Consider the following 19,116-nt stretch of genomic DNA (forward strand, 5'->3'; position numbering starts at 1 on the left):
TCAGCATCCTCTGCCCCTCCGTGCGCTTCCCCCCAGCGAGTCCGCTCAGGCGGGGCTCCTGGGGAAGCCAGAGGGTCCTGCACCCCAACTCCGCAGTCAGACGTGACTCTCAGCCAGCCAGTAAAACAGAAGGTTTATTAGACGACAGGAACATGGTCTAACACAGAGCTTGAGGTGCAGAGAACGGGACCCCTCAGCTGGGTCCATTTTGGGGGGCAGTGAGCCAGACAACCACGTCTGCACTTCACTCCATGTCCCAGCCAGCCCCAAACTGAAAACCCCCTCCAGCCCCTCCTCCTCTGGGCTTTGTTCCTTTCCCGGGCTAGGTGGTCACCTGATTCCTTTGTTCTCCAACCCTTTAGCTCTCACCTCGCAGGGGGGGAAGGGCCCAGGCCATCAGTTGCCAGGAAACAGGGTGTCGGCCATTCTCTGTGTCCAGACCCCTGCCCACACCTGCCCTCTAGGGCTCTGCAATGATCATACACCCTTACTCCAACCCCCTAGATACTTAAGAACTGCCTAGGGGAAACTGAGGCACCCCCACACTATTCAGAGGAAACATTAAGAACAGTCCCACTTCATCACAGTGACAGCCGGGAACCATGATGCCTATGCTTTCTCCCCTCCCCGCAGGGCCCAGGCAAGGCCAGGAGAGCACCCCCTGAGCAAGGGCTTGAGCCCTGAACCTTAGGGAGGGGGCTCAAGGAATCTAGGCAGCTGCTGGTCCAAAGGGCACCAGAGTGAGAAATAACCCACTTAACAACTCTGGCTACCCCTGCCCCAGGAAGGGAGCAGACAGGAAACAGCTTTGGGATAGGCTGGGGCAGGACACACTGAGCTTGCTGGCCACACATGGTGTCACCCAGGGGTTTGGGAAATGGAGGGAGCTGGGAAGGACCTGGGGGTGACGCCAGCTCTGGATAACGGGCTTTGGAAGGGGAAGCTTTGGCTGCCTGCACATACTAATGATGCGGAAACTGAGGCACAGAGTGGGGAAGTGACTTGCCCAAGGTCATAGAATAAATTAGTAGCAGTGCTGGGACTAGACGCCAGGAGTCCGGGCAGGAAATAAGGGCTGCATGTTTAACAGGCTGGGTAGCTAACTGGAACAATTTACTGAAGGGGGGGAGGGGCAGCCTGGCCATGCCCCTGGCAATGTTTAAAGTGGGATCCGCTGCTTTCCCAAAAGATCTGCTCTGGGACTGGCTGTGGGAAGGGCCCTGGCCTGCGCTTGGCAGCAGCTCAGCTGAGAGGACACCAGTGGCCACCTGGCATCGCTCTAACCACTAGACCCCACTCTCCTCCCGCAGCGGGGACCAGATCCCCACAGTCCCCAGCCCCCTGGGGTGCGGCCCGGGCGAGGGGCCCTGTCCCGGCTGGTGCCTGGCTCTCGCCGGGTGCGGGCGCCGCTCCGGGCCCTGGCTGGGGGCGGGAGCGGCCCGGGCTGAGGGGCTGCCCGGCGGCCGGTCTCCGCCCAGGTGCGGCGGGGCTGGAGCCCGGGGCGGCGCCTCCTGCGTGGCAGGATCCCGGCAGGTGTCCGGGAGCCGGAGCGGCGCCGCCAGCATGGCCCGGGGGACGCGCTGGCTGCTGATCGGCTGCGGCTTGTGCCTGGCGCTCGCAGGTGAGGGGCAGCCCTGGGGGGCAGGTCCCGCCCGGAGGGAGACCCGGGGTCTGCCGCCCCCCGCGCACATCGGGGGCTCCTTCCTTCCTGCTCCCCGGGGAGAGGGGGACAGCCGGGGGGGGGGTCTGATGAGTTAATGCAGGGTCAGCATTAACCGTCCGGGGGGGAGTGAAGAAACTTTCTAATCCGAAAGCTTCTCGGGTCTGGGTGCTGGTCACCCCAGGGAGAGTCTGGCTCGTGGGGAGGGTTCCCAGACTGTGCCCTGGGGCCAGGCAGATTCCCCGCCCCCCTTCCTGCACCAGAATCCAGTGCTCTCGAGCCAGACCCCTCCTCCCCTGGGGTGCTGGACCAGCGTGTACTGTGGGGGTGCTGGGAGCCATTGAACCAAACTGTAACCCCTGGATATGATGGGAACCCCTTCGAGCCAGGGGGTGCGGCAGCCCCCCCAGCTCCAGCACCAATCCCCCAACCCCCCACTTTGTGTGAGTGCCCTTGCTGCAGGGTGCATGTGTTCTTGAAACCAAATTGGGGGGGGGGGTCAGAAAGTCACCGTAGACTTAGTTACCCCAGGGCTGTGAGGTGGGGGCAAGTGTGTCCCCCCTGCAGTGCCCCCCAGCGCTAAACCAGTGACACTTCAGGCCAGCAGCCCTGTGTGTTTGTTACAGGACACTGGCAAATGGAGCTGGCGCCCTGCAGGCTCCCTGGGCTCAGATGCAGACAAACCCGCTTGGCCGGTTGCAAAGGCTCAATGTGCTTGGCCTGTCCCTTTTATTAACAGGTTTCAGAGTAACAGCCGTGTTAGTCTGTATTCGCAAAAAGAAAAGGAGGACTTGTGGCACCTTAGAGACTAACCAATTTATTTGAGCATGAGCTTTCGTGAGCTACAGCTCACTTCATCAGATGCATACCGTGGAAACTGCAGCAGACTTTATATATACACAGAGAATATGAACCAATACCTCCTCCCACCCCACTCTCCTGCTGGTAATAGCTTATCTAAAGTGATCATCAGGTGGGCCATTTCCAGCACAAATCCAGGTTTTCTCACCCTCCACCCCCCCACACAAATTCACTCTCCTGCTGGTGATAGCCCATCCAAAGTGACAACTCTCTACACAATGTGCATGACAATCAAGTTGGGCTATTTCCTGCACAAATCCAGGTTTTCTCACATATTGGTTCATATTCTCAGTGTATATATAAAGTCTGCTGCAGTTTCCACAATATGCATCTGATGCAGTGAGCTGTAGCTCACGAAAGCTTGTGCTCTAATAAATTGGTTAGTCTCTAAGGTGCCACAAGTCCTCCTTTTCTTTCCTTTTATTAACAAATTCCTAACTATCCCGGTCCCCAGCTTGGACCCTGGGCCTTCCTCCTGGTGCTTGAACATGGAAGGGCAGAGCTAGGCCTGTAATGCAGAGGGTCTGACAGCACGACTCATTTGGCTCCTGTCTTCCTGATGGTGGAGGTTTGCCATATTTGCCCATTGGCTGGGAGTCCTGCCTCCGGCAGCCACCATGTGCAGGGCCCCGCGTAGTCTGTAGTGGTTGCTGCATGGAAAATCTAGCTCCCCTAGCTCCGGAGACCACCCCCCTCCAGGGGCAGTGGTGCCTGCCTGGCGCTCACGGCGTCCACTGACTCCCTTGACGCCTTCGAGGAGCAGTGGGCGCTGTCCGGGGTCCTCTGCTCGGTGTCCCCGTCCGGTTCCCTTCGTTTGACCCTTTGACCGCACTCCTGTCCCTGTTGTTCATTAGTTGTCCCCCGTAATTATTTGGTTTTCCAGGTCCTGTGGACCCCCCCCTTAGGCTGGAGGGGGATCCTTTAGCAGTGGGTGGGCTTTGCCCGCCCACTTCCTGGATCCCAATAAGGCTGATGGCTGTGAGCTGTCAGGAGGGCAGAGAACTGTCCCTCTCAGTGCACTGGGCAGCTCTGACACGCCGTGAAAGAGCTGTCTTATTAACCCTTTCGTGGCTGACTGTTGCTGCAGAAACTGCTCTGCTCTGCTCCTCCATCTCTGTCCTGGGCCTGGGAGCTGAGATCCATTGCGGATTCTGGGGTGCAGAGCCAGGCATGGACGGACTCTGCTCCCCATGGAGAGGGGGTTCCCCTCCCTAAACCGGGCCACTTTCCGCCCCTTCCCCAGGGAAAAGGCCTTTGGCGCTGAACACGGCTTGGGCTGCACAGCTCCGCGGTGCTGGGACGAATCCGTCTCCTCCGGGAGAGGGGCAGTGTGGAGACAGCAGCAAGGATGGCATATAACCCGCTCGGCAGCTGCTGCTCTGAGAACTCCCTGGACCTGCAGCAGGATTCCCTCCACAGCACTCTAGGGGGCGCTGCTGCAGCGTGGGGATTGGGAACGGTTTTCCCACAAGGCCTCCGCAGGGCCTGGGCCCTGCCATCTGCCACACGCTGGAGTGTAACACCCCCACCCCTGGGCCCCGATGACGGCGCAAACCTGCTGCATGCACTGGGCTTCCCTGGGCCACTGCCTCTGGCCTCTTGCCAGGTTGCTGGCCGTGTCCTTGTGCCCCTTTCTTGAACGGGGCTCTCCGTCACTCCGTACGGGTGCCAGGCTCGGGCTCAGTAAAGACAGGCTGAGGGGCAGCAGAGCTGGCTGTGTGCCTGGCCGCTACAATGCCATGGAGCCCTTGGCCATAAGGGGGCAGCACTGCACAGAGCCCTCTCTGTCCTAGGGCTGGGATGAGTGGGCTAGGGCTCCCCCAGCTCTATCCGGTGCAGGGACAGTGGTTACTGGCTCTTGGATTAAGGCCAGAGGAGACGCGATGCTCGAGGCTGACCCCCTGCATAGCACAGGCCGGGGAACCTCCTGCAGCGGTTCCTGCACCCGGCCCGGAACGTCAGGTGGAGCTCGGGAGGAGCTCTTGGGGAAAGCTGCCCAGTCTCGATTTTAGCTGCTGAATGACCGAGAATGCAGCACATCCCCTGGGCCTGACCCGGGCAGTCCCCTGCCCTGTGAAATACAAGCTCCTTCTGTCCAGTCTGAATTCATTTCGCTTCCAGCCACTGCCTCTCATTCTGCTTTTGCCTGCTAGATTCCAGCCCCCCACTGTCAGAAATCTTTCCCCCCGTAGGAGCTTGTCAGCCAATCAAGCCCCCTGAGGCTGAAGAGCTGTCCCCCCCCCCTTGTCCGCCCCCCCCTTTGTCTCCCACTACAGAGCAGATTTTCCAAACCTTGAGTTGTTCTTATGACTCTTCTGAGCCCTTTCAATGTGCACTGTCCCCACTGCCGTCCAGGGATGGTCTTTCCAGGGCCGTGCACAACGCTGGCCATGCGTCGGGCTGCATGAGATTTTTCTGCCCCGCTGAAGTGACTGTCAAAGTTCCCGGCTTTGGTACCAAGCAGTGCCTGCAGCTCTCTTGGTGATTGGGGGAGGGGGCATTCGTCTGATGCAGCTAGAGCCAGCCCAGGGCTTCCCGCTGCCTTTCGCAGGTGCCTCCCGGCAACAGAAGGTCTTGCAGATTCTGTTTCCTCTGTCCTGCGTTTCACCCCCCCACCACCACCACGCAGGTTCTCTGCCCTGCCCACCCCCCGCAGCCCATTGCATGGAACCAACCTGCCCTATCTCCCAAGTCTCAAAATTAATTTCTCCCAACGCCAAGGAACAAACGCTCCCACTCGCTCTCCTGTGACTCCTCAGTGGCTTTCCTAGCTGGAACGCTGCCTCTAACGGTGCTGCTGAGCTCCCCTCCAGCATCGTCATCCCACGTGCTTGGTGTTTAATTAAAGCCTTGGCAGGCCCCAGGCCGGGAGTGTGCAAGGGTCTGAGCTCGGGCAGTGGCTTGGTACACTCCGCCAGGGATACCATCCTGGAATCCTAATGTGGCAGGTGGGTCTCTCGTGAATGAGCCATCACGCGAATGGCAAAGCCCCTTACCAAGGCATGCGTTGGCTGGCGTGGTTTACAGGTCAGAGGTCAGGAGTGAATTTCCTGGGGCCTAGCTCTAGGCGGGCCTGGGCCTGCAGGGCAGTCTGTGGGGCTAAGGCACTGGAATGGGGCTTCAGTTCTTTGGGTCTGATCCAACCTTCCCAGGTGAGCGTGGTGGAAGCACCTAATCTCTGTGCCTTGCTCCCGCTCTGTGAGATGGGGCTAAGACACTGTCCCAGGCTGCTCGTACTACGGGCTCAGCGAGGGCCTCCAGATTTCCTGGCAGCGGAACTGCCTGACACTTAGCGGCCCCGGACAGCCGCTGCTCTCAGCTGCCTTCCCCTTGTTGGATTTAAACTTTTAACATGAAAGTACCCAAACTTTCTTCTGGCTCCGCCTTGCCTCCCATGATGGATGTGGCAGCAGTTTAATGGGGTTAGGGCTTCTGGCACAGTCATGGCATTTAAAAATGGAGTAATAATTCCTTGTGTCTGGAAGGGCTGGCGGAGCCTTAACAACCTTGCAAATAAATGGGGTTGTATTTAGGAACTGAAAACCCTCCAGGCTAAAGCAAGCAATGGCTCATTATCCTTTCTGAAACTGAAGGGAGATCGGGTGTGGGAGGCACCACTCCAGAAATGAGTCATTTCGAACAGGAAATTAGCACTTGCCTTAGATCCTACCCAGAAACAGGGCCTCCCGCTGGTTTGTCTACCTGTAAGGTGTTGGAAGGGCCGGTTGTTGACTTGATGCCTGTGCTAGGGGACCAGTATGAAGGAAACTGCTGTATCCTAAACTCCCAAGGGACAGTTTACTCTTAAAGCTGTCAAATTGCCGGGGGTGGCCTCTTGTTCACCTCAAGGTGGCCTCCTAATGAACAGACTAAGTTAACTTCTTCTCACAAGGCACAGTCAGCCTGTGGAACTCACTGCCAGGGGATGTTATGAAGGCCAAAAAAATAATGGTTCAAAAACAAACTAGAGCAGTTCCTGGAGGATGGACCCATCAGTGGCTGTTAGAGCATGGGGTTGGGTTCCTGCCCATCCTGGCTGAGGGTCCCTGAACCTCTGACTGCCACATGCTGGGACTGGACGACGGGGGCTGGATCACCCGGTAATCGCTCTGGTCTGTTCATTCCCTCGGAAGCACCTGGCACTGGCCACTGTCAGAGACAGGACACTGGGCGCGATGGACTGTTGGTCTGACCCAGTGTGGCCGTTCTTGCAATCTGAACTGAGTGCAGAGATGCATCTGACAGGGCTTGAGCTTGGTGCAGAGATCACAGGAGGCCGTGGAGGGTAGCTGAGAGCACCCATGGATCTCCTGTGAAATGCAGACACTGCCTCCCCTTCAGTTCTTCAGGAGCTGTGAGAGTGGGGGTGTGCAGCAATGCCAGGGACGTGCACCCTGGATTGGCAGCCCTGCGGGTCACAGACTCCAGGAGGCCAAATACAGATGCCTGGGCAAACAGGTCTTGTTTTCATAGCAATGAAAGGAGACTCCAGACCTCCCCATCCACCTCGTTTTCCAGTGAGCTGGAGCTTTGGGGTGTGAGTGAAACATTCTGGGGGGGCCTAAATATTCCCTCTCAAAATCCACCAGTTCTGCCACCTAGGTGCACCTGTCTCTGCCCTAAGTGGGCCATGGTCATCCTTCCTGGGGGTCCTACATGACCAGAATCCTGGTCATTAAAATTCGGGTTCCCTTCAGCTGGCAAGTCCCAGGGCCCTGGCCGCTCTGCTGCAGGGTGGGGACAGGCCGCTCACACAGCCAACAGGGCAGCAGCTTGGGAATAGCAAACACGATGGTGCGGATAAAGAGGGCGGGTACATATTGACTTTGCATCAGCCAGGAGGGTGGGGTGCAGCCTGGGTAGAGGATCGGATACTTGTTCCCAGCTGTGCACACAACAAAAGACAGTTGTCTCCCCCCTAGTCTGTACCTGCCGGGGAAATGGGAGCATGTTACACATCTGCCAGCTTCAGCAGGGCTAGGGACTGAAGGGACCTGTAGCCGTTTGCACAGCACTCACTGCTGCTCTAGGGAGGGCTGGGGAAAGAGGGGCACCCAAGGCAGGTGACTTGCCCCAGGACCCCCAGGGAGTCAGTGGATTAGAATCTGGGCATTCCTGGCTCCCAGTCTTGTGCTCAGGCCTCTCAACCCTGAGCCCCTGTGTTCTTGTGGGGGAAACGTCCAAGGAACCAGTTTCAGGATTGAGTTGCTGGCAGGGAGGCCAAGATGCTGGGTGAATTTCTCTGCTTTGCGGGGGTTGGGGAGAGACTAGGCACTTCCCTATGGAGAACAAGAACAATCCCGTGCCATGAGATGGGGCAGAAACCACCCCTGGCAGCCTGGGGCTTGGAAGAAACTGCTCTAGGGACAAGCTATTTCAGGGTTGCTCCTCGGAGGCTTCTTGTACCTCCCTCTGAAAAGCCACGGGGCTGGCCCCCGGGCACTGGCCTGGATGGAGCATGGCCTGTTCCGGTCGATGGATCGAGGCCGTGGCTCAGTGGCCCGCGCGCTCCTTGCGCTTGCCTGCGTGGGCCTCGGCCTCCCGCTGGCTCTGGGAATCCTCGCAGCAGCTGGTCAGGTGCAGGAGCAGTGGTGCCTGTTGCCACCCCTTGTGTGGGGCACAGAGCCCGTGGTGCTGAGAGGGGGAGGAAGGGGTCACGGCAGCCCACTCTCCAGCTTGTCTCCTCTGCAGCCTGGGGCTGGTCCTTTAAATCTTGTGCAGCATCTGTGTCCTCGTCCCAGGGAGGAAACGCCCCGCCCCCAGCACGGGGCTCATGGCGCAGCCTCCAGGGAATTCACGTCTGTGGGGTGCTGAATGCCGTGACAGGGGCAATGTGGGGCTCTGGGGGCAGTGGGGAGGGCTGGGGTTTTCCCTGCTAGTGAAGGTGCCTACGGCCATGCCCACGGGGCCCCAGGCAGTGCTCCTAGGGGGGTGGGGAGAGGAGCTACAGGCCAGAGGTTGTGCCCAGCTAGTCGCCTGGCTACCCGGGGGCATTTCCCCTTGGGCTGAGCGAGAGGCAGGATTTTGCTGATTAAACCTCCCTCCATTCCCCTGCCCATCACAGCCCTGGGGGCTTTCCTGTCCCATCAGCCCGGGCAGTCACTCCCAGCAAAGGGAGTGGAGGGTGTCTAGTGCCACTCCTGGGCACGCTCCAGCTGGGAGCACGCACCCAACCCCCCGCCTCTGCATACACACACTCCTGAATCCCCGCAGCACCCCTAGGAAGCCTTGTTATCCCGCAGCAAGGCCCTGGCTTCCCCCCACAGCGTCAAGGATATTAACAATGGCAGAACTAATAACTGTGGTTTGTAACATATTGTTTAAATCAGAGGTGATCCCGGCAATTACAGGCCGGTAAATCTGACTTCTTTACTATAGTTTCAACCATTTTGCCTGGTACTGAACAAAATTGTCAGACACGTAGATGAACATAATTTGTTGGGGAAGAGTGAACATGGTTTTTGTAAAGGGAAATCATGCCTCACCAATCTACTATAATTCTTTGAGGGAGTCAACAAGCTTGTGGACAAGGGGGACCAGTGGACATAGTGTACTTAGATTTTCAGAAAGCCTTTGACAAGGTCCCTCACCAAAGGCTCTTAAGCAAAGTCAGCTGTCATGGGATAAGAGGGAAGGTCCTCTCATGGATTGGTAACTGGTTAAAAGATAGGAAACAAAGGGTAGGAATAAATGGTCAGTTTTCAGAATGGAGAGAGGTAAATAGCAATGTCCCCCAGGGGTCTGTACTGGGACCAGGCCTATTCAACATATTCATAAATGATCTGGAAAAGGGGGTAAACAGTGAGGTGGCAGAATTTGCAGATGATACAAAACTAGTCAAGTTAGTTAAGTCCCAGGCAGACTGCAAAGATGTACAAAAGGATCTCTCAAAACTGGGTGACTGGGCAACAAAATGGCAGATGAAATTAAATGTTGATAAATGCAAAGTCATGCACATTGGAAAACAGAATCCCAACTATACATACAAAATGATGGGATCTAAATTAGCTGTTACCACTCAAGAGAGAGCTTGGAGTCATGGTGGAGAGTTCTCTGCAAACATCCACTCAATGTGCATCGGCCGTCACAAAAGCGAAAGAATGTTGGGCATCGTTAAGAAAGGGAGAGATAATAGGACATAAAATATCCTGTTGCCTCTGTATAAATCCATGAGACACCCACAGCTTGACTAGTGCATGCAGATGTGGTCGCCCCATCTCAAAAATATATAGTGGAACTGGAAAAGGTTCAGAAAAGGGCAACAAAAATGATTAGGGGCATGGAACAGCTTCCATATGAGGAAAGATTAATAAGACTGGGACTTTTCAGCTTGGAAAAGAGACGGCTAAGGGAGATATGATAGAGGTCTATAAAATCAATGCAGTATTTGTGCCATGGCAAGGGCAGCTGCTGCCCCTGGGGAGCCAGCCCTGAGACCACAGCCTGTCCCTGCAGGGCGCAGAGCTGCTGTCTGGGATGCGGGCCTGCCTCCCTCAGCAGCAAGGCCAGAGCCCAGCCTGGCAGCATTTCCATGACAGCCTGAGGCTAGATGGTGTCCTTGAGCAGCCTCTGCCCCCAGGAAGGGCTGAACTGGCAGGGCAGTGCTGGGCGTCTCGGGCTGAGGTGGTGCTCTGGAGCAGGGAGGCAGCCTGCAGACAGAGCCCTGGGCCCCCGCTCCAGGCAGTGGATCTCAGCTGGGGCAGGAGGTGCTAGGAATGCAGACAACAAGCCATGAGATGAGTTAAAAGTTACGAGACTCCACAAACACTGGGCTCCCTTTAGTGAGTGGCGAGGGGCAAGCGGTTCCATTTCAAGCTTGTCCCGACCCGCGGGCTGAGCTCCTCGCTGGACCCTGCAAGTGTCTCCTAAGGGCTCGTCTCCAGCAGCCTGGACTCAAACACCAGGTAGCAGGAAAGCTGCTAACAGGCTAGGAAAGGCCCTTGGGGAGGGGGGCAGAGGTCCCAGGCTGATGCTAGCATGAACGTGATCTGACGTGGGGGCCCTCGGCTTACTGGCTTATCTGCAAACACACCCTTGCCACCGGGCCTCCCCTCCTAGTGCTGGGATCATCCTGGGCCGAGCGGGGTGAGCTGGGAATGCCCCCGCAGCACTGGGGTATCACGGAGCACAGCGCCCTCGGCTTGAGTGAAATCTTCAGAGCAAACCTGGTAACTCTGATTCCCCTTCCTCAGTGAGGGACCTTACTGCCAAAACTGCCTCCCAACCAATCGCATCCAGCCAGCACCCCGCCACCGCGACTACCCCCCGGCAGAGCTCCCTGTCCGCGTCCAGCCAGCACCCCGCCACCGCGACTACCCCCCGGCAGAGCTCCCTGGCTGCCTCCGGAGACACCTCCCTTCCTGCTGCCCCGACCGACAGCACCGCTGCATCCACGCAGTACAGAACCACAGCAGCAGCTCCGGCCTCGTCCAGAAACCCAGAATCTGCTTCCAGCCCGCCCCTGTCCCCAGCCAGCCCCGGTCACCCCTACACCTCCAGTACTCCTGCTGCCAGCTCCAGTGAGAGCCACACGACTGAGCCCAACAACGGCGCAACGGCCAGTGGCTCGGGTAAGAACCGGGGTGCAGGGACGTGCAGCCTCTTTTAACGGGGGCGAGAGGCACCAGGCAAAAGGCTCTGCAGGCCTCTGGCCCCAGGACAGGAGCAGCCCAGCGGTAACAAGGCAAGCTTGCCTCCCCTGCCCCCAGGGAACCCCCTGAGTCCTTGGCATCTCCCCAGAGACTGTCACCAGGGGAGGCTGGTGCTCACCCTGGGCTTTGGCAAAGGATGGCAGTGGTCAGTCACTTCCGCCCTCCATATGGCAGCCCCGAGCCCTGGAGCCAGCCAGCGCCTCTAAGGCGAGCCGTGGTCACTGCCCTCAGGCCACGGAACCACACTGGCCGCTACGGGGCTCCCAGGGCCGCCCTGCACCAAGCACTGGTCACGGGACAGGCCTGCCGACTGCTGGGCGCGCAGGGTGGGCGTGCAGGGTGGGTGAGGCCCATGGGTTTCCTTCAGCGGGGGTCGCTGTCTAGCTCTCACCACCAGATGGCGCAGCGGTCCCAGGCCTCAAGGTGGAGGAGACAGGTGTTCCAGCAAAGTGGGTGGGTACCTGGGCGGGTGAGATGACCGATCAAATGGGCAGCACCCTCCTGGCTCCTCTGTGCCCTGCCCCACGGAGCGTCTCCTAGGTGTGTGCAGTTATATCTGTAGAGCAGAACGCCTGGCCCCACCGGAAATCGCACAAAAGGATTAGAACAATCCACAGCTGTAGGAGCTCGGGGGTTTCTGCCTGGCGTTTCTGTGCCTGGGGGTCCCTTTTCCCAACTCCTCAGACCCAGAAGCAAGAGAAACTCTCATTTAAAAAGTAAAAAAAAACAAAGCTGCAGATCTGCAATCCCGGGGCTCCGGGGGCCTCTCCTGAGACTTGCCAGAGCTGGTCTCCAGCCTCTCCCCACCCCGCAATGCAACTCCTGACCCCCAGCCAGGGCCCAGTCCTGCAGCCAGGGTGTCCTCTGCCCCGTCATGGACACGTGTAGTCTCAGCGGGGGGAGCCGGGGCCGCTGAGCAGGGTTCTCAGCCGTGTGACTGCAGGGCTGGGGAGGTGTCTAAGCCGAGTGCTCTGTCCCCTCCAGAGGTGCCTGTCCCGGAGCAGCCCACGCTCTCCCAGAGCCCCGGTCTGGTGGCCGTGATCTGCATCTTCGTGGCCATCCTGCTCATTGCTGCAGGCGTGGTGGTGGTGAAGCTCTGCCGCAGGAGGGAGCCGGCGTTCAGGAAGCTGGATGAGGTGCCCATGGTGCGTAGCTCCGCAGAAGACACGGCCCCTGTCCCTGCCCGCTGTCCGTGCATCTGTCCCAGCCTGTAGCAGGTCCTAGCATCTCTGCCCTGCTATTGCAGCATCCCACAGAGGGGCAGGGGCAGAACGAGCTTCCCCCTCTTCCACTGAGGCTCCTGCCTCTGGGCCCCAGCCAAAAGTGAGCTGCTGCTGGGGCCTGCGTGTCTTGGCAGGGCCCGGGCCTGGGAGCCCTGCTGTACAGTGGCTGGGGAGACCTCTGTGCTGCCCCAAGCCCCCCTCCGGGGAGGGGTGTTGGTGTGAAGTGTGGGCAGAGGGCTCCCCAGTCTGCAAGCGGCCGGGGCTCACCAGGAGCAGGTTAGCCCGTGTTAGCTGGCGCAGCGGGCTGGAGGGGCTGCTCAGGAGAAGGGCTGGTCTTCAGCCGCCAGAGAGCCTGAAGGACAGGGTGGGGTTAAATGGGGGCGAGGGCTGGGCACAGGTCGGGCATCCCCCCGCCGGCCCGCGGGGCGCTCAGAGGGCACAGTGCTTGTTCCCGCGGAGATGGGCTGCAGGGTGACACAGCGCCGATCTGGGTGCTGCTGTCTGTGCCTGGGGCCAGGCCGATCCGCCAGCGGTAACAGCCCGAGGCCGTAGCGCCCTGGGGGAGGGCCGGGGGCGGGCAGTTCCTGGCCCAGCCCCACCACTGCTGTGCTCCAGGGTGTTGCTGCAGGCGTTCCCCTCGCTGCCCTCCAGCTGCGGGGGTCTTACTGACTCTCTGAGTGGCCCTGGGCGCTCACCCTCCCCTCTCTCCTTCACAGGGGAAGATGACCGAAGACTCGCCGTTCGCTCGCTACCCTCCAAAATAAGGAGTGTTTCCTCCGGCCCTGGCTGGAGCTGAGCCCAGCCTCGTGCCAGGGTAGGAATCCGCACATCTGTCCTGGCCACTCCAGCACCTCCCGGCCCGGCCTGGGTAAAGCTCCCCTACTGCTCAGGGACTGCGCGGGAATAAAGAGGCTGCTGGTTTTGCTGGTCTCCGCTCCCGCTGCCTGTGGCCCCGCACAGCTCTCCCCACAGCCGCGACGGGGGCAGGGGCGCCGTGGACTCTGCATGGGCTGCACTCACCCTCCCGTGTGGCTTTGGCTAAAAGCAGCAGCGTCCCCCTCCCCCTGCCCTATCAGCTCTGCGCTGCCATGGGGGGCACCAGTTGCCAGACAGAGACCCAGGCTGGGAGAGGGAGCCTGTCCCCTCTATCGCCCCACACCGGATCCAACCCAGGAGGCCTGCGCCGGCCTGGGCGCTGGCTGCTTGTCTCCACTGAGAACCGTGTCCCCACCCACCACTAGTGTCCCCTTGGCAGCATGAGCCCTGGGCCGCGTGCTGTGCTCCTCAGCTGAGCCGCATGGAGGGGGCTGCGTGGGGGCTGGACACCACTGAGGAGCCACCTGTGGGGCTGAGGTTCCCTGGCCCGGGGCTCAGCTGGGAGCAGCCCAGCCAGCATCTGGCTCTGGAGTCACTCTGGAGCGATCCGAACTCAGGGCCGGGCACCAGGGAGCAACACAGTGAGTCCTGCTCCAGTTCTAGCCACAGGCAGGAACTCTCCTGCTGGAGTGGGGGAGCCTCCCACTAGCCAAGTAAAAGGGAGACACTCCTGCATCGCACCCAGCTGAGCTCTGGCCTTCAGTGTGGGCCCTGCCCCCCATGCATCTGCCCTGGCTTCCAGCTCCTCTGGTACCTGCTTCCCATGGCGTCTCCCGCTTGCTCCTCTGGGGGAAACTGCCCCTTTAAATCTGGGAGAGGCCTGCGGCTGCAGCCCTGGGTCTGCCCTGGGTAATTGCTTGTTTGCTGGTGCCCATCACTCAGCCCAGGCCCCCAAGAATCCACTGCACGAGCTTTCTTGCCAGCCCTGCAGGGAAGGCGAGGCTGTCAGCAGAACCAAACCACCTGGCATCTACCTCAGCTGAGCAGGCCCGGCGTACTAGGGGGCCATGGGTCTGAGCCATCCCTGGGCTCCGGCTGCTCTACGGGGTCCTGGCCTCACTACTCCGGGTACATTGCTACAGCGAGCCCCCCGCCAGCCCCTCCTCGCCATGCCAGCTCCCTGCGGCGCTGGTGCCTGCCTGGGTGTCACGGGGTCCCCGGGCGATGCCCTGGAGCTGCTCCCCATGAAGCCAGTCAGGACTCTGGGGAAGTCTCCTTTCTGGGAGCAGCCTGTCTGCAGGACACACAGCTCACACAGCTTCCACCTTCCTGGGTCTGACTTTGGAGCATTCAGCATCCTCTGCCCCTCCGTGCGCTTCCCACGGCGAGTCTGCTCAGGCCGGATCCTGGGGAAGCCAGAGGGTCCTGAACCCCAACTCCGCAGTCAGACGGGACTCTCAGCCAGCCAGTAAAACAGAAGGTTTATTAGACGACAGGGACATGGTATAAAACAGAGCTTGCAGGTGCAGAGTACAGGACCCCTCAGCTGGGTCCATTTTGGGGGGCAGTGAGCCAGACAACCACGTCTGCACTTCACTCCATGTCCCCAACCAGCCCCAAACTGCAACTCCCTCCAGCCCCTCCTCCTCTGGGCTTTGTCCCTTTCCGGGCCAGGAGGTCACCGGATTCCTTTGTTCTCCAACCCTTTAGCTCTCACCTTGCAGGGGGGAAGGGCCCAGGCCATCAGTTGCCAGGAAACAGGGTGTCAGCCATTCTCTGTGTCCAGACGCCTGCACACACCTGCCCTCTAGGGCTCTGCAATGATCATACACCCTTACCCCACCACCTAGATACTTAAGAACTGCATAGGGGAAACTGAGGCACCCCCACACTATTCAGAGGAAACATTAAGAACAGTCCCACTTCGTCACACTGGGGTTCCTAGGAGCCGCCTCACACTGTTCTCATGGTCCAGAATAATTGCAAATCTACTGCAGATGCCTCAGGCGGGGGAGCCCTGGGAACTGCCCCTCCCCAGATCCAGCGGTGGGGCAAGGGGGGGTTCCCTGACACGGGCTGAGGGTCACTTTCCAAGCCCAGTTCCTGGGCGTAGTGCTGGTCTCTGGCCCCTGATCTGAGCCCCTGGCCCAGGGCAAAGCGGGCACCTGGTGGCATCTATCCAGGCAGGGTTCCACTGGGGTTGGACAGGACACACAGGCTGAGTGACAGCCCCAGGGCTGCGGGTCCCAGCAAGTTCATAGCTGGGATTGACGACAGCTTCAGGGGGCAGAAAGGAGGGGCAGCTGCCCCCTTTGTGCAGGCCATGCTGGCCAGAGAGCGCCGAGGCCTTCGGGTCTGGGTCGAGCCCAGCGTGTTGTGCTGGGAGTGCAGCTGGGCAGGAGACTTTTGCACCAGGCTCCCTCCCAGAGACTCCCGGCTCGGCGTTTCCCTCCAGCTGGGCCCCAGGCTCTGCCCCTTGTTTCTGGACTAGTGTCCCAGGGCGGCTGGCCAGGCAGCCATGGGCCTCCTGAATAGCAGAGGGTGAGAACTAGGAATTAGTGCTGAGAACGAAGCCTCTGGCTCTCCCAGACCTGTTTTCTTGTCTAATGCGTCAGCTGGCTGGGGCTCCATCTTCGTCCCAGCCGCCAGGACCCCGAGCCCCCATCGGTGGGTACAGGAGGCTCGGGGGGCCTCACAAGGCCCAGCAGTGGTGCACTGCAGCTGTGGCCATGTCCTCAGGCATGTGACCCCCCCACGGCAGCATGGCTGTTCCCAGCCCTCGGCACCGAGGCTGGGAACTGCAGGGGAGGAGGGGGGCTGGAGCCGCAGCCCAGCCTGGGGGCAGTGGGCTGTTTTAATGAAGTGCAGTGACCAGGGCAGGAACATGCCTGGCTGCTCACAGCTGAATTTGGGCAGTAAATCAAACCAGGAGAAAATTAAATTTCCCCCAAGAAAATAGTTTGTGCTGGAACTTGGCTTTCATCTAGCCACGCACGTGGGGGAGCCCGGAGCAGAGACAGCTAGGAGGACAGGCAATTTCCTGGATCAGGGTCAGGCAGGGCTCTGCGGCCTTATCTCTGGTTGACATCGAGCTGGGAATAGTGTGGCAGGAGCCCAGCTGCCCCCACGCCCACCCCTCACCCTGGCATGGGCAGGGTGCTGCACAGAGGGGCACAGGGACCTTCCTGAGGATGGTCACAATCCCGCTGCTCACTGCTGGTTAACAACTGCGTAACCCTCTCCTGTTCCCGGTGCCTCGGCTTTACTGCCCCGGTCCTTACTGCTGCTGGGCTGGGCACAGTGCCATGTTACTGCCGGGCTGCCACAGTGGCCTGGTCCTACAGGAATCTCTCCGCCAGGGATTTTCGTTCCTCTGGCTCGTGGGGCAGTGCTGGCTCCCGGCATTTCACTGTGGCGCTGAACGCCACGTCTCTGTGAACAATGGCTCCAGGGAGCAGTGCTGGGGCCCAGTAGGGGGCGCTCTCCCTGCTCAGCTGTTACAAGTCCACACCCCAGCTCTGGGGGGCTCTGGGGTTTTGCACAGCTCGAGGCGCCAGTTCCCAGCCCGTAATGCAGGTGTGTCATGCTGCAGGGCACCTAAAAGGCTGCCCTTTGTTTCTGGCTACTCCAAAGCAGCCGTCAGCCCCTGCTGGGGCCTGGGATGGGTCAGCCCCTCTGACCAACAGGAGCAAGACTGGGTGAGCACTTTATGCTTGGGCATTGCTGGGAGGGGGCTGTCACCCAGGGCAGTTTCTGCCCCATGCCCAGATGCACTTCCTGCCCTGGGCGATGTTGTTGGGTGCTGTTAAACAGCTGCCAAATCCCAGCCCAGAGGGGGCTGCATGTCACTACTGGGGGAGGTGGGCCCTGGCTGTAGGAAAGCCCTTCAGGGATTTAAAGGTGCTATGGAAAGGGAGGGAGCGAATGTCCCAGTGCTGTGACAGGGACTTCTGAGCTGGGTGCTCCCATCCCCCTTGTGGGGTTAAAACCCTTGGGCCTGGTACCCTGCAGCCCTGGCCCCAGCTGCACTGCTGTATTCCCGAGTGACACAAAGCAGCCGGGGCAGCAGAGCTGTGCTTCTCCTCACATGCCCTGAGAAAGCATCGCTGGTGGTCAGCTTCAGCCAGCCCCATGGGATGTTCCAGCTGCTGAGCAGGGTCCTGGCTGTGTCCCACCAGCAGGGAGCGCTTGGGAGCGGAGAGACGCTCACGCAGAGCACCCAGGTGTCTCCAGCACCGTGTCATGCTGCAGTTGCAAAGTGCTCCTGGCCAGGTGCCTGCTGGTTATTTATCTCAAACGAGCCACTCTGGGGAAGGTGACACAGAGTCACGTTGCACTGAGCTGGGCGACTCTGCTCACTTGTGTGTGATACCGGTGCGAATCCCACGCTCACTGGTGTAATGAGTCTTCAGGGCGACATTTCCTCCCGTGCAGACGCTCCCTTCCCTGGGCGAGGCCTCTGCCAGAACCAGCAGTTCCCTCCTCCTGCAGGGACACCGCCTCGTTCTGCTCCAGCCCCTGGGCCCGCGGGATGTTAGCGCCAGGTGAGAGCGAATGCCGCAGCTCTCCAGCCAGCTGGCATGGCTGCCTTGGTGCCAGGCCTGGGAGGAGTGGCTCTGGGAACGTACCAAACTGCATATGGATTGTGCTTTGGCCTGGTTCCCACCAAGTATTTATTTCCCCATTTGCAAGTTAACTGCCCTGGAGGGCCGAAGGTCCTCAGTCTGGTGACTCTCGTTTCAGGCTGCAGACTCCCAGCCAATAGGGAGCCAGCCCCTCCCAAGGGGCCAGGTAGCTTCCCCCCCACTGGAAAATCCCCAAGGAAACCATGTTGAGGTTGAGCTGCTTGGAGTCAATGGGCTTTGCTAGTTCCAGCCAGCCGTGGTAAAGTAAACCCCAAGAGCTAAGGCCCCTGCGGGACCACAGCGGCCTGGGCATGACACCGGCTGCACGGAGCCTGGTGGCTTGCCCGGGACAGGGGCTGTTGTGCAGCGTGTGGTCACAAGCAGGCCCTTGCTCCAGTCTCGCTGGATGGCAGCGCCCACTCCTAGTGAACTCGAGGGGTAAGGCCACGTGTAAACTGGTTTCAGTCCAGCCCAAGGTGCAGCGTGATGGGGTGTGTAAAGACGTGTGTGAGGATCCCTAGACACTAGCCTTGTCCACACACACCCTGCACTGCATGATCCGAACATGGTTTCGAACCAGTTTAGTCAAAGCAGCCATGTGGACGCCCTTGCTGGCCTGAGCTATTCCGTTTAAGTCCAGTGGGAGGTGGCTGCACACAAGCTGCACCGGTTTAACTGAGCTAGGCTCAAACCCACCGTTAGTGGATGCAGGTCAGGCCTGGGTGCAACACCCCTGATGTGATGCCAGCTCATCCCTGGAGTGGAGTCTGCCCCCGTGCCCTCCCCCTCGTGTCTCTGCTGAGCTCGGCACATGGCCGTGCAGGCGACCCCTCTCGCCAGGTCAGTGCTGCGGGCGGGAGAGCTCCGACCACGCTCTGGGGGAGCCGGCAGAGCTCGGTTCTCTGGCCAGTGAGGCTCCAGAGGAGACCCCGGGGGCAGCGGGAGGGGAAGCTGCCGGGCGCCTGCTCCATGGGGGTGAGACGCCCCAATCCAGGGACAGCTTAAAGGCAAAGGACGTGTTGCTGGGGCTGCTCTGTGCTGGCCCTGGGTGAGGGGCCATGGAGGCTCCGGCAGCTGGGCTTTCGCAGAGACGGTGGCTGCAGGGAACCGCTCTCTGCACAAGGGGCAGCTGGCCTGGCAAGTCTCGGTGTAAAAAGCGACTCCAGGGGCCAAAGGCTGAGCAGGGGCGTTGGGTTTCACTTGCTCAGCCCCCTGCAGTCACTCCTCCCCGAACGTGTGCCCCTGGGCGACGTGCACTCATCCCTTGGCTTTGCAGTATA

The 19,116-nt window shown here is 59.9% G+C and overlaps 1 protein-coding gene across 1 annotated transcript; it reads left to right on the forward strand.

Moving 5' to 3' along the window:
• The first annotated feature begins 1,185 nt into the window (after positions 1-1,185).
• CIST1 (colon, intestine and stomach enriched 1) lies at positions 1,186-13,316 on the forward strand. Its single transcript, XM_073323681.2, has 4 exons — positions 1,186-1,621; positions 10,714-11,091; positions 12,157-12,317; positions 13,112-13,316. Exons 1-4 carry the CDS (start codon positions 1,564-1,566, stop codon positions 13,157-13,159), a joined length of 645 nt encoding a protein of 214 aa, XP_073179782.1. The 5' UTR covers positions 1,186-1,563; the 3' UTR covers positions 13,160-13,316.
• Positions 13,317-19,116: the final 5,800 nt, after the last annotated feature.

This window comes from Lepidochelys kempii, chromosome 25 (assembly GCF_965140285.1).
Source record: "Lepidochelys kempii isolate rLepKem1 chromosome 25, rLepKem1.hap1, whole genome shotgun sequence".
Classification (NCBI taxonomy): Eukaryota; Metazoa; Chordata; order Testudines; family Cheloniidae; genus Lepidochelys; species Lepidochelys kempii.

Coding starts and splice junctions, on each gene's coding strand:
- CIST1 (XM_073323681.2), top strand. CDS start 1,564: ATGGCCCGGGGGACGCGCTGGCTGCTGATCGGCTGCGGCTTGTGCCTG. Junction 11,092..12,156: donor CGCAACGGCCAGTGGCTCGG/GTAAGAACCGGG, acceptor TGTCCCCTCCAG/AGGTGCCTGTCCCGGAGCAG. Junction 12,318..13,111: donor AGCTGGATGAGGTGCCCATG/GTGCGTAGCTCC, acceptor TCTCCTTCACAG/GGGAAGATGACCGAAGACTC.